Genomic DNA, 12758 nt, shown 5'->3' with positions numbered 1-12758 from the left:
AATTTCCTGGACGCTTCTTGGCGGCATAAGCTACGTTTCGCATATCCTTTCCGTTAATTGAGGCCTCGGGTAACGTAGAGGGAGTATAACAAGAGAACGGGGGAAAAAGGAAAGCACCGTAACTGTCTAGCTCGAGCAGCTGACACCCGAACGGAATTCATCAGTGGATGAGGGGGAGGAAAGAATGGGGAGACAATACAGGGGCAGTATTCACATATGTACAGTCACGCTCAATATTACTTGCAGCACGGGAGCGCGTGGCCTCACGAGTTCAAAGATTGCGCACGGCTTCAACTTGTTTTTATTTCAACAACTAAATGATACGTATCTTATTTTGGATCGCACCCAAGTGAGAGAACAGCGTTTAGCTATGACAATAAGGGCTAGTGGAAGCCAGACGCAGTTTTGAACTCATGAGGCCACGCGCTCCCGTGTTGCAAGTCATAGTGAGCGCGACTGTGCATACAACGACGTAATGCCTTATTATTCGCTTGTGAAGTCACGTGGCATCGTCGAAGGAGTTTCTCAACTGCCTCGCACATCGGCACGGTTAAGTCGCGATGAGCAGCCGGCAAGCGAGGCCGGACTGCTCGAGGAAGTCAAGATGCACTACGGTAATCACATAACAACGTGCTCAACGGAAAATCGTTCGTACGAGACCCCAAAGCGGAAGAGTCCGCCGTGGTGGTACAGTGGTTGCAGTGCTGGGCTGCTGACCTGCAGGTCGCATGTCCGATATCGGCCGCTGCGGTCGTATTTGGATCCAGACGAAATGCAAGTGTTCAGTGTCAGTACATCGACGGAGAAGAAAGAGAAGATGGCTTTTCGCCTTCGAGTCGGCTTAGGCGATTGCTTAAGGGACCCTCTGAGTTATTAGTGCCGTCATTTAGAGAGCACTAGTACCAAGTAGTTGGGGGCCCTAGCTTTTGCGTTCCTTTATATTCTCCTTTATATTCCTTTATATACTCTCAGGTTGCAGCGATGGCGTAGTGGTAGAGCATCAGCTTCGCATGCAAGAGGTCCGTGGTTCGAATCCCGGTGCCGGACAATTCCCAACCGGATCAAAAAAAAAGGAAATCCGCGTGATGATGGAATTCTGTAAAAAGGCCTGGGGTGCAGCCTCACTGGCGACCACAGCCAGCAATGCACTCCCTCACCAGAGCAGGATTGGCCACCCTGGTGTAGTACTTGGCCACGACCTCTCACATGAATACATCAATTAACCCACGGCCCTCAGTCCCCAGCGGCTGCGAAGCAACTGACCAAGGCGGCGTACGGACCTGCGACGCAGCAGAGGGTGCTAAGAATCTCTGGGTCTGGACAGGCCGCCATTGGAATCTGAACTTGGCAACGTATAACGCTAGAACTTTATCTAGTGAGGCGAGTCTAGCTGTACTATTAGAGGGTGTTAAATGGGATGTAATAGGGCTCAGTGAGGTTAGGAGGCCACATGAGGCTTATACAGTGCTGAAGAACGGACACGTCCTATGCTATCGTGGATTAGTTGACAGAAGAGAACTAGGAGTGGGGTTCCTTATTCATAAAAATATAGCTGGTAATATAGAAGAATACTATAGCATTAATGAGAGGGTGATATGTATCGTAATTAAGTTTAATAAGAGGTACAAGATGAAGGTGGTACAGGCCTACGCGCCTACATCCAGCCATGATGATCAACTGGTTGAACGCTTCTACGAAGACGTAGAATCAGCAATGAGTAAGGTAAAGACACAGTATACTGTACTGATCGGCGACTTTAATGCAAAGGTAGGCAAGAAGCAGGCTGGAGATCATGCAGTTGAAGAATGTTGCATCGGTTCTAAAAACGCCAGAGGGAAGTTACTAGTAGGGTTTGCAGAACGCAATAATTTACGCATCTTGAGCACCTTCTACAGAAAACGGGCTACTCGTAAGTGGACGTGGAGGAGTCCTAATGGCGAAACTAAAAATGAAATAGACTTCATAATGTGCGGCCACCCGGGCATTGTACAGGATGTGGAAGTAGTTAACAAGATCCGATGCAGTGACCATAGAATGGTAAGATCTAGAATTCAACTAGACGTGAGGAAGGAACGGCAGAAACTGATACGCAAGAAGCCGATTAATGAACTAGCTCTGAGAGGGAAAGTACAGGAATTCAGAGTTTCACTTCAGAATAGGTACGCGGCTTTAACCGAAGAAACCGACCTTAGCGTTCACGTAATAAATGATAATCTGACTAGTATGATTAAGGAGTGCGCAGTGGAAGTCGGGGGTACAGTCGTCAGACAGGACACTGGTAAGCTATCCCAAGAGACGAAAAACCTCATTAAGAAACGTCAAGCTATGAAAGCCTCAAATGCAACAGACAAAATAGAGCTGGCGGAGCTTTCGAAGTTAATCAATAGGCGTAAAGTAGCCGACACAAGAAAGTGTAATATGGAGATAATTGAGCATACTCTAAAAAACGGAAGAAGCCTCAGAGCTATGAAGACAAAACTGTGCATAGGCAAAAATCATATGTATGCATTAAGGGACAAGAAAGGCAAGATCACAAACAATATGGATAGAATAGTTGAGGTAGCGGAAGAGTTCTACAGAGATCTGTACAGCAGCCGAGACAGTCAGGATGATAACGTAAGAAGAAGTAATAGCGCAGAAGAATCTGACATCCCACCAGTATTGACAGGAGAATTAAAGAAAGCCCTAAAGGGAATGCAAAGAGGCAAAGCAGCTGGGGAGGATCAGGTAACATCAGACCTGTTGAAAGACGGTGGAGATATTATGTTAGAAAAACTGGCCACCCTGTATACGAAGTGTCTCTCGACGGGGAGGATACCAGAATCTTGGAAGAATGCCAACATCATCTTGATCCATAAGAAAGGGGACGTCAAGGACCTGAAAAATTAGAGGCCCATAAGCTTACTGTCCGTTGTCTACAAGCTATTTACAAAAGTCATTGCTAACAGAATTAATACGACATTAGAGTGCAATAGTAACAACTTGATGTGGGCTAGTTGGTTCATACTTAGAACAAATAAAGTAACAGCGCGAATGAAACAAGGACGACAAAGGAACGAAGACCACGGGACCGTGGTCCCGTGGTCTTCGTTCCTTTGTCGTCCTTGTTTCATTCGCGCTGTTACTTTATTTGTTCTAAGAGTGCAATCAACCAAGGGACCAGGCAAGATTTCGTACAGGCTTCTCAACAACAGACCATATTCATACTATCAATCAGGTGATAGAGAAATGCGCGGAATACAACCAACCCCTATACATAGCCTTCATAGATTACGAGAAGGCATTTGATTCGGTGGAGACATCAGCAGTCATGCAGGCACTGCGGAATCAGGGCCTCGACGAAGCCTTATAAACATAATGGAAGAAATCAACAGCGGATCCACAGCCACTATAGTCCTCCATAAAGAAAGCGACAGAATCACAATAAAGAAGAGCGTACGGCAGGGAGACACGATCTCTCCAATGTTATTCACCACGTGTTTACAGGAGCTTTTCAGGGCCCTAGATTAGGAAGAATTAGGGATAAGAGTTATTGGAGAGTATCTCAGTAACCTGCGATTCGCTAATGACATTGCATTGATGAGTAACGCGGGAGACGAATTACAGCTCATGATTACTGAACTGGATACGGAAAGTAGAAGAGTAGGTCTGAAAATTAATATGCATAAAACTAAAGTAATGTGGAACAATCTTGGCAGAGAACAGCGCTTTGCGATAGGTGGCGAGACACTGGAAGTTGTAAAGGAGTACGTCTACTTAGGACAGGTAGTAACCGCGGAGCCGAACCATGAGAGTGAAATAACTAGAAGAATAAGAATGGGATGGGGCTCATTCGGCAAGCACTATCAAATCATGAATGGTAGTCTACCACTATCCCTCAAGAGGAAGGTATATAACAGGTGCATCTCACCGGTACTTACCCACGGAGCAGAAACCTGGAGACTTACACAGAGGGTTCAACTTAAATTGAGGACGACGCCGCGAGCGATGGAAAGGAAAATGATAGGTGTAACCTTAAGAGACAGGAAGAGAGCAGAGTGGGTCAGGGAACAAGCGGGTGTTAAGGACATCATAGTTGAAATCAAGAAGAAGAAATGGATATGGGCCGGGCACGTAGCACGTCGGCAGGATAACCGGTGGTCATTAAGGGTAACTGACTGGATTCCAAGAGATGGCAAGCGCGTGAGGGGGAGAGAGAAAATTAGGTGGGTATATGAGATTAAGAAGTTTGTAGGTATAACGTGGCAGCAGAAAGCGCAGGACCGGGTTGATTGGCGGAACATGCGAGAGGCCTTTGCCCTGAAGTGGGCGTAGACTGGCTGATGATGATGATGATGACTGTGTTACTATCATGCTAATTTATTTGCAACTTGCGCGTGGTCGTTCCAGACGAGAAGGAACTTTACGAAGAAGAAAAAAAAAACGCTATGACGATGATGCCCGACATCCAGAGAATGAAGCTTCCGAGAATAATTCCATGAGTTTACGTATCACTTAGAGAACCACCGTAGGAGATTCTGCTTGGAAATATATATCCTTCTGGTCGCAGGAAATGGATGACACAACAAAATTTCATCACACTACAGAATAGAAGAAGCCACAATAAAAGACAGAATTACTAGGCAAATTCATTCCAACCAACCAACCTGACGTTGGCTTGTGCCCGAAGATACCGCAGTAAGCACAAGGCAGCCGTATGCTTCCGGCGATGTCAGTGCCGATTCCCATGATGGACCCAGCTGCAGCGATCAGGCTGCCTTCACCACCTGTCGATCGCAGAAGAACACGTTTTCAAACACTGGCATCATAACAGGAAAAACAATGAACAGTGCTCACGTATGACATGAAGTGCATGCAATGTTCGTGCTCACGTCGGCTCGATGCCCATAGATGCTTTCAGTAAGCAGCCATCGTGGTCAAGATTCGCCGAGCTCCTTGTCCAACATTCTGAACTCGCCTTAATGAACATATGAAGACATTGGACAGTAGCAATCACTCCCACCTAGCCGAGCATTGCAGGAACTGCCAATGTCATCCTGTGTGGTGTGACACTAACATTTTGTTTTATCACAAAGACAAGGTAAGTCCGGCTTGAAGCTTTTCATATCAGAAGGTGTGTTGATAAATGCGTTAGCAACCCATCGATTCTACTAACAGACAAGGAGTTCACCTTTTTGAGTTGTACTTGACCTTTACATTCTGCTGCACGTTGTTGATACCACTTGCGCAAAATTACTGTCATGATGTGTTTCCTCTTTTGTTTTGCTTGTTTGTTTGTTTGATTCTTTTTACGCACATGCGCTCTTGAGCTACCCTGGGTTATATATTCTGTGTACTTCTTTAAATAAACAGAGTTGTGAGTTCCCGCCGGTTTTTCCTCTCGCCTTTCGTTTTCGTCTATTGTGTGCGCGCCGAAATGTTTCCAGTAATGTCCCCAAACCAACTCGCCCAGCTCTTCATACCATTACATTCTGAACAGTTTCCACTTCAAACGCTCACCGCTTTAGAAGCCAAAGGCCGCATTGCAGTACGTGAGAATTTCAACGGCACAAATGAGATGGCAATTCACAAGTGCAAAGTCTCGGGGCGAGCAAAAAGATTACGCCAGTTCCACACCGTCCAAACAGTTGGACAGCAAAACTGTAAGAAATATGTGATTGGCTGTCTATATCGCTTGGTGTCGTAAATCGTGCGCCTCTACCTGATTGGTCAAAGCGAGATTGACGTTACCTGCTCAGGCGATGACGTTTCAGCGAACTCCTTGCGTCACATGATTTTACGCGAGATCACGCAGTGTCGTGATTTCCCAGCTACATTTGAAATGCGCGCGCTTACACCTCATTGGTCAAAGCAAGATCGCATGAACAGCAGGCTCAGGGCAGTGGCATTTCAGCGAACACCCGGAGTCCATTGATTTGCCGCAGGCGCCTGCCAAGTGTGCACTCTCTGCGCTGGCGTAGCAGGGCGGGGGGAGGGAGGTGAGGATGGGTGGTTGCGGGAATTCAGTTTCTCGAAATTTTGCAATTTCGCGCACACACACACACACACACACACGCACACACACACAAACACACACACACACACACACGCACACACACATATATAGGAAAAATTACACCATCTCCCGCTAAAGGGGACCATGAGGCGATGCGAAGCCGGAGCACTTGCACGATCGCGTTCCGTTGGCGTTCGTTGGGCATGCTACCGACCTCGTGTCGTGGAACGCGAAGAGGGACGCTACGCGCGTCGTGTCTTCCATCTAGCCTGGCCGTTAATTCTCACAGGGCGAGCGGGGGACGCGGTCGACAGGCGGGCGAGAGGGGGCAGCGTAGGAGAGGAGAGAGAAGGGGAGGGGACGCGCATGCGCTCGAGCTCATCGCGGCGTTGTGCAGTAGAAAATTTCGGCATGTCTAGCCCGCGTTTCAGAGGAAGAGTGGAAAGGGGGATGGGAGAGGGTGAGTGGAGAGGGAAAGTGGAGAGGGTGAGTGGAGAGGGGAAAGGGGTAGAGGGGAAGGGGAATGGTGAGGGGGAGTGGAGAGGAGGTATGTGGAGAGGGTATGCGCATGCGCAGTGAGGGTGGTCACGCCGCACACCACCACCGCCACCGGATTGAGCTCGACCTTAAGATACTTCGCATGTAAAAGGTATACGCTTCTAAAAAACTGTTTATTTGTCGACGTTTCGATCGGAGACCGATCTCCATCAGGATATATACATCTATATCATATATATATATATATATATATATATATATATATATATATATATATAGATATATATATATATATATATATATATATATATATATATATATATATATATATATATATATATATATATATATATCAGCGTTTACCTTGCCCTGCCCATGTCCATTTCTTCTTGATTTTGACTAAGATGTCCTTAACACCCTTTAGTTCACTGACCCGCTCTGCTCTCTTCTTGTCGCTCGACGTTACACCTATTCGCAACTTTCAGCAACTATAGAGGGCGCCACAAGAAATCCAATATGGCTGTCGATGCGGTGATCACCCGTACACACGGAGCGATCGCCGCATGTGTTGTCGCTGGTTGCTACCGCTTGCCGGCTAGGATAATTTTCCACCGCATTGAACTTCCCATGCATGAAGTAGCTCAAGCTTGAGAGCATAAACTGCGAGACACACGGCACGATTTTGCATCCGATTTGACGTCCTACGCGCTAGTGTAGCAGCCGGAATGGTGATGTTTCGCCGTACGGGGTCGCCGGATCGGGCGTCCGGCGTGCGTTAAACTCGGCAGACTTTTCTCATCCGCCCGGTCCGGCGATCGCACGGCCGTATAGCCATAGTGGCAGCAGCACGGGAGACAGGCCACGTCGTGCCGCTGCTCGGTTTCTTACCGCTCCCATCATCATGTCCGAGGATGCCGATGTATTTGCCGGTATCGCCGCTATCGGTGGCATGAAAAAGATGTGCTACAATTAATTTATCATGCAAACTAATTCCTAATTCAATAACGCGGTACTTCCAATGTGGCACTAATAAAAAAAAAGCACCGGCGTCCACACCACTCGCGAGATCGGGAACCACGATGCGAAGGCACCTGCGATGCATTCGCAGATAAGCAGTGACACTGCAGGCCGTCTTACTTAACCGGCTTGCTTCGCTTCCAGCTTTGCTCTTAATATTGAGGGTGTCGAGAAAACAAATTGCGTATGTCGACGCCTGACATAAGAGTACAATATCAATCGTGTTAGCAAAATTTGCTCACTCTACGGCGTGCTCGCGCTCGATCGCGGCCCGGCAGCGGCGTCTGCCTAGCTGCCGCTCGCCGCTGTCAGTTGCGGCAGGCTGTTTTGATGTGGCTTTCGCTCGCGGAGGCATAGTTTTATTGACCGTCGTCTTCTAAATTAAGCAAAAAAAAAGAGCACTCGCCTGCTGTCTCCCAGGACCGCGGTAGCGCAGTACGTAAGGTGTTGCGATGCATGTTCACGCGGGTTCGATTCCCGGCCACAGCGGCCGCATTTCGATGGAGCAAAAATGCAAAAGATGACCTGCGTGCTTATATTTAGGAGCACATTAAAGAACCTCAGGTGGTCGAAATTCATCCGGAGCTCCTCACTACAGCGCGTCCATAATCGTATCGCGGTATTGGCACGTAATATCCGAGGAATTCAGTTGTGTCCCAAAATTCAACCGATTTGAGAAGCACGATGGAAACCATCATTTTCTCGTATGACAAGCTTCCCGATGCGCACGTGGATATCCCATTGTCTTTTCTGCTGCCGGTCCAAGGGAAAACCAGTAACGTTTACGACGCCTTTCACAGTATACGGTTTGAGCATTTTGGCACGCAGTACACGTGGTTTCACTTGTGCTGTTTACCCATTACTGAACCGCAAAGCTTCCACAATGTTGCACCAACAAAATCCATCGTAATCCACTGGCCACACGCACAACAAGTTGCATGACACACCGACGACGAAGCACAGCCCGCACGTTGTCGCCAGGCAAGTTTTCGTTCTATCACCGGAACGCGGCTTTCACCGGTTGCCGCGTGGCGGCGCCCCGTAGCTGAAAGTTGCGAATCATTTTGCTTTCAATTGCTCGCTGCATCATCTTCAGTTTAAGTTGAACCTTCTTTGTGAACCTCCAGGTTTATGCTCCGTCGGTAAGTACCGGTAAGATGCAGCTGTTATATACCTTTCTCTTGAGTGATAGTGGTAAACCACCATTCATGATTTGAGAGTGCTTGCCGAATGAGCTCCATCTCATCCTTATTCTCATAGTTACTTCAGTCTCATGCTTTGGCTCTGCGGTTAAAACGGTATGCATGTTGTAAGGTTCGGAGAAACTAAAACCCCTCCATGCGTTTTCCGCCGGCTAGGTTAAGTAGCGCCAACTCGTCCGCCCCCTCTCCCTTTATACCGGTTCCCCGCCTAGCGGAAGCCGAAGTGCCGCCATGATGTTTCTGCTGCTTTTCCGGTTGATGCACCTGCCGCATGCCCGCCAATGCCGTCGCGACGCAGAAACACCGAGCGAAAACTCGCTCGGCGGCAGGCAGTTTACGACGAACCTCAAAACAACAACACTTGCGAAACGAAGAAGCAAATATGTGCTATGTATATATGTGCTTTCTCGCGTGTGCACATGCGTGCGCAGAAACAAGATGGAAGGAAAAAGCGGAAGGAAGTGGCTCAGGAACTTCCTTCCGGAAGCTCCAGAACCGGAAGTGGGCGTCGTCGTCGAACAATAGATGGCGGTACTTAAAAAAGCGGCAGTAGACGCGATGGAGGGGCTTTAGGAGAAACCAGCCAGCCGGGGTAGGCCGTTGGCGCCGGTATGCCCGCAACGTCGCCCGCGCAAACATAGAAGACGTGGGGGTTTCAGGCGGCTGTCACCTGGGCAAGAACAATGCCACCATGGCTGGACGGCAAGGTCAGTCACCGGCGCAAGTTTACGCCGAGGGAAGGCAGTCGAGCTCCCATAGAGAATACATGCGCATTTTGAGAAGCCCTAGCGTGCCCAAATTTGGTCAGATTTAAACAGGGTTTTCGGCACTGCATTCATTCTTAGTATATCGAGGAAATGTTGCGGACAGATATTTTCCTCGGGCTTTCATTTTTTTACAAACCAGAGGCAAATATCCATAAAAATTGTACATTTTAACGTCTCGCTCTTTCTTGTTGTGTCTTGAAGAAAACAGCTTAGTTATCTAAATTTCTTCCGCAACATTTCCTCCCTTTTTATTTCCTTATTGTTATGGTATGATTGTCATGCATGTCAAGCCCCTGGTTTCCATTTTACAGGCTTTGAAAGTTCTGTGTGTACTTTCAGACTGGATTTAATATTCGCGCCAAGTTTAAGAGGCGCGACGTGGCTCCACCTGGTATCGCCTATATTCCGCGATCCTGCACTCTGCCACCAGGCTCTCATATGGCTGTATTCGTGCGCTGCGTAGAAAAGTAAGGGACCTGCTGAGTGAGCTTGAAACAGGCTTCGGTATTTTTTTTATTGCGATAGCAATTATATAGACAGTCTCGGCTGATTTTAGGGGCGAAGCTCCTTAAGGCGGCACCCGTTCGTCCCTCGTAGTCGTCGTGGTCGTAGTAGTGAGTAACAAGTCTTACGCTTTGACCTCCAAGGTGGTGCCGGTGGGAGATTTCTCCTGTGCGTTGTTGAACAATAAAAAATTCGCAGCGTGCGCGTTAACTAAAAGCCGAATTCTTCTGTCTCTCATTCCCCATTAGCAGCCATTGGCATGTTCCAGTAGGAAACGTTAGTAGAAGTAGAAGTGTAAGTGTTAGCTAAAAGCCGACTTCTTCTGTCTCTCATTGCCATTAGCAGCCATTGTTTACCTCCAAGGTAGTGCCTGGTGAGATTTCTCCTGTGCGTGATTAAACAATAAAAATTTTGTTCAAAACGCCGTTGATTGATGAAATAAACCAACGAAAGACGCCAGATGTTTTGTAAAAGCAGAACGAAAGAACGCCAGATGTTTTTCTTAAAGTGTAGTAGTAGTAGTTGCATGTAGCCACCTCGCCCGATCGTCAACGGGCGAGGTGGACCGGCAACGGCGCGAGGACCCTGCCGTACGAGAGTTAAATCACACTAAAAGACATACTTTGCGGGCGATACACTCTAGTGAGCTTTCAACTTTTCGTCTTAATGTACATGATAAAGAAATTATTTCTACGAAAAACGCAAGGCACACCTTGAGCAATATGTTTGGTTTTGGGACGCTAAATGGAACCATGAGGCGATGCGAAGCCGGAGCACTTGCACGATCGCGTTCCGTTGGCTTTCGTTGGGCATGCTACCGACCTCGCGTCGTGGAACGCGCGTCCTGTCTTCCCTCTATTTAATTCGCACAGGGCGAGCGGGGAATGCGGTCGCTCTTGGCGCTCTTTCGCTCGGGAGCGGACTTCTTCCTTGCATTTCACCGATCACAAGTGATAATGAAGGGACCACGTAAACCAACAGTACAATAAAAGTTTGATGTTTAATATATACACGATGTTTCACACTCTTTATATTATGTACTGGGCGCATTTCACGGAAGAGTTTCACGGTTTACAGATGATTCCCTCCGTAGCTTCGCCCCACTCATCATCATTCACCCCGTGGATATGCTGTGATTTTTGCCGTCGCCGTCGCCTCCGTCATGCACCGTATATGTATAAGTATGTATATCTCCACATCCCCTCTCCCCTTTCCCCCTCTCCCCTCCCCCTCCACTTTCCCTCTCCCCCTTCCCCTCCCCACTTTCACTCTCCCTCCCCCTCTCCACTTCCTCTCTCCCCTCCCCCTCTCACCTTTCCCCCTCTCCACTTTCCCTCTCCCCTCCCCCTGTCCACTCTTCCTCTGAAACGCGGGCTAGACATACCGAAATTCTCTCGTGCGCAACGCCGCGATGAGCACCAACGCATGCCCGTCCCGTCCCCCTCTCTCTCCTCTCCTACGCTGCCCCCCTCTCGCATGCCTGCCGACTGCGTTCCCCGCTCGCCCTGTGAGAATTAACGGCCAGGCTAGAGGGAAGACAAGACGCGCGTAGCGTTCCTCTTCGGTTTCCACGACGCCAGGTCGGTAGCATGCCCAAAGAACGCCAACGGAACGCGATCGTGCAAGTGCTCCGGCTTCGCATCGCCTCATGCTCCCCTTTAGCGGGAAATGGTGTAGTTTTCTTGCTATCACATTCATTGCTTCGCCCTTGCGGCGAAACTGTGACTTTTTTTTGTATCGTTTCTTGTGGGGGGAGGGGGAGCTGTGCTGCCTCTTTTCCCCCCGAGCGTGTTCCCCGCGACAATGAAGTGGAATGGGTGGCTAATGCAGGTGTGTGACCCAAGCACAAAGCAGCGTTTCTTCGGCGTCGGCATCGCGACAGCGTTTTGGCTACGAGCACTTCATATAAGCAGGGTGCCGAGAGGCCTTTGGTGCTCAGGAAACTGCCCCATGTCCATAGCTAATCGTCCTATTGAGCGCTCGCAGGAATTTACTGCGGTTGCAAGGGGAACAGTGGCGGCATCTGCAGCAGAGACTAGCCAAGAGGCTCATGTGCTTTCGCTCAGTTCTGTCGATTCGCTCGCTGGATTTCAAGCAAGACGGACGTGCCTACCGCGATGTCCTGGATTACACCTCGTACCTCTCGCTGACCGGTGCCCCGTGACGGACTCCTCGCCCGCCATGCCGTGCGCCGCTCATCGTCGGGGCCCTTGCCGCTTCGCCGATGTTGTGCATCGAGCCTCTAGCTGTGTTTCGCGGACCCGTCCCTGAACTCCCGGGACCGTTTCCACATCTTTCCTGTCCTCTTTTCTCTTCGTTGGATGGATGGCTCTCTCACTTTTCTCTCTATTTTCCTACTATTCTTTTATTCCCTCCTTACCCCCACCCCTACAGGGCGCTTAGCCGTGTCGCAGAAGCAGACAGAAATTAGCGCCCTTTTCCTTTCCCCAAGAACAACACAAGTTCTGTCGGTCAGGAATACGCAGAAGCGCGACATCGTGGCTGTTTAGAAACGTCATAAGCAAGCAGCCAAATCTCGCGGCAGCGAGATCGGCTGCCGCGAACTGCTTCTTCAAAGCGCCAAATACACGTGCGTAGATCAGAATAAGCTTTATTCATTGGAAAGAAATGAATAAAGCCGTTGAGCGGCCACTGACAAGTGTATGACTGGACACATGCCTTTCACAACGTGGCAGCTCGGGGAGATGGTGCTGGCTCATGCCTCGCCAAGTTACCCGGTCTTCATGCTCGACCACCTTAGATGTAATTTTGTAT

At 48.9% G+C, this 12758-nt stretch overlaps 1 protein-coding gene across 1 annotated transcript in view; it reads right to left on the bottom strand.

Annotated features, from left to right (window-relative positions):
• LOC119395574 (fatty-acid amide hydrolase 2-A) overlaps positions 1 to 12758 on the bottom strand; it is a 378664-nt gene that overhangs the window by 72993 nt on the left and 292913 nt on the right. Inside the window, exon 4 of the mRNA XM_037662551.2 lies at positions 4647 to 4766. Within this exon, the coding sequence (XP_037518479.1) occupies positions 4647 to 4766 (120 nt within the window). The remainder of the gene's footprint in view (positions 1 to 4646; positions 4767 to 12758) is intronic.

This window comes from Rhipicephalus sanguineus, chromosome 6 (assembly GCF_013339695.2).
Source record: "Rhipicephalus sanguineus isolate Rsan-2018 chromosome 6, BIME_Rsan_1.4, whole genome shotgun sequence".
Lineage (NCBI taxonomy): Eukaryota > Metazoa > Arthropoda > Arachnida > Ixodida > Ixodidae > Rhipicephalus > Rhipicephalus sanguineus.
This window is presented reverse-complemented; position numbering and strand designations above follow the sequence as displayed.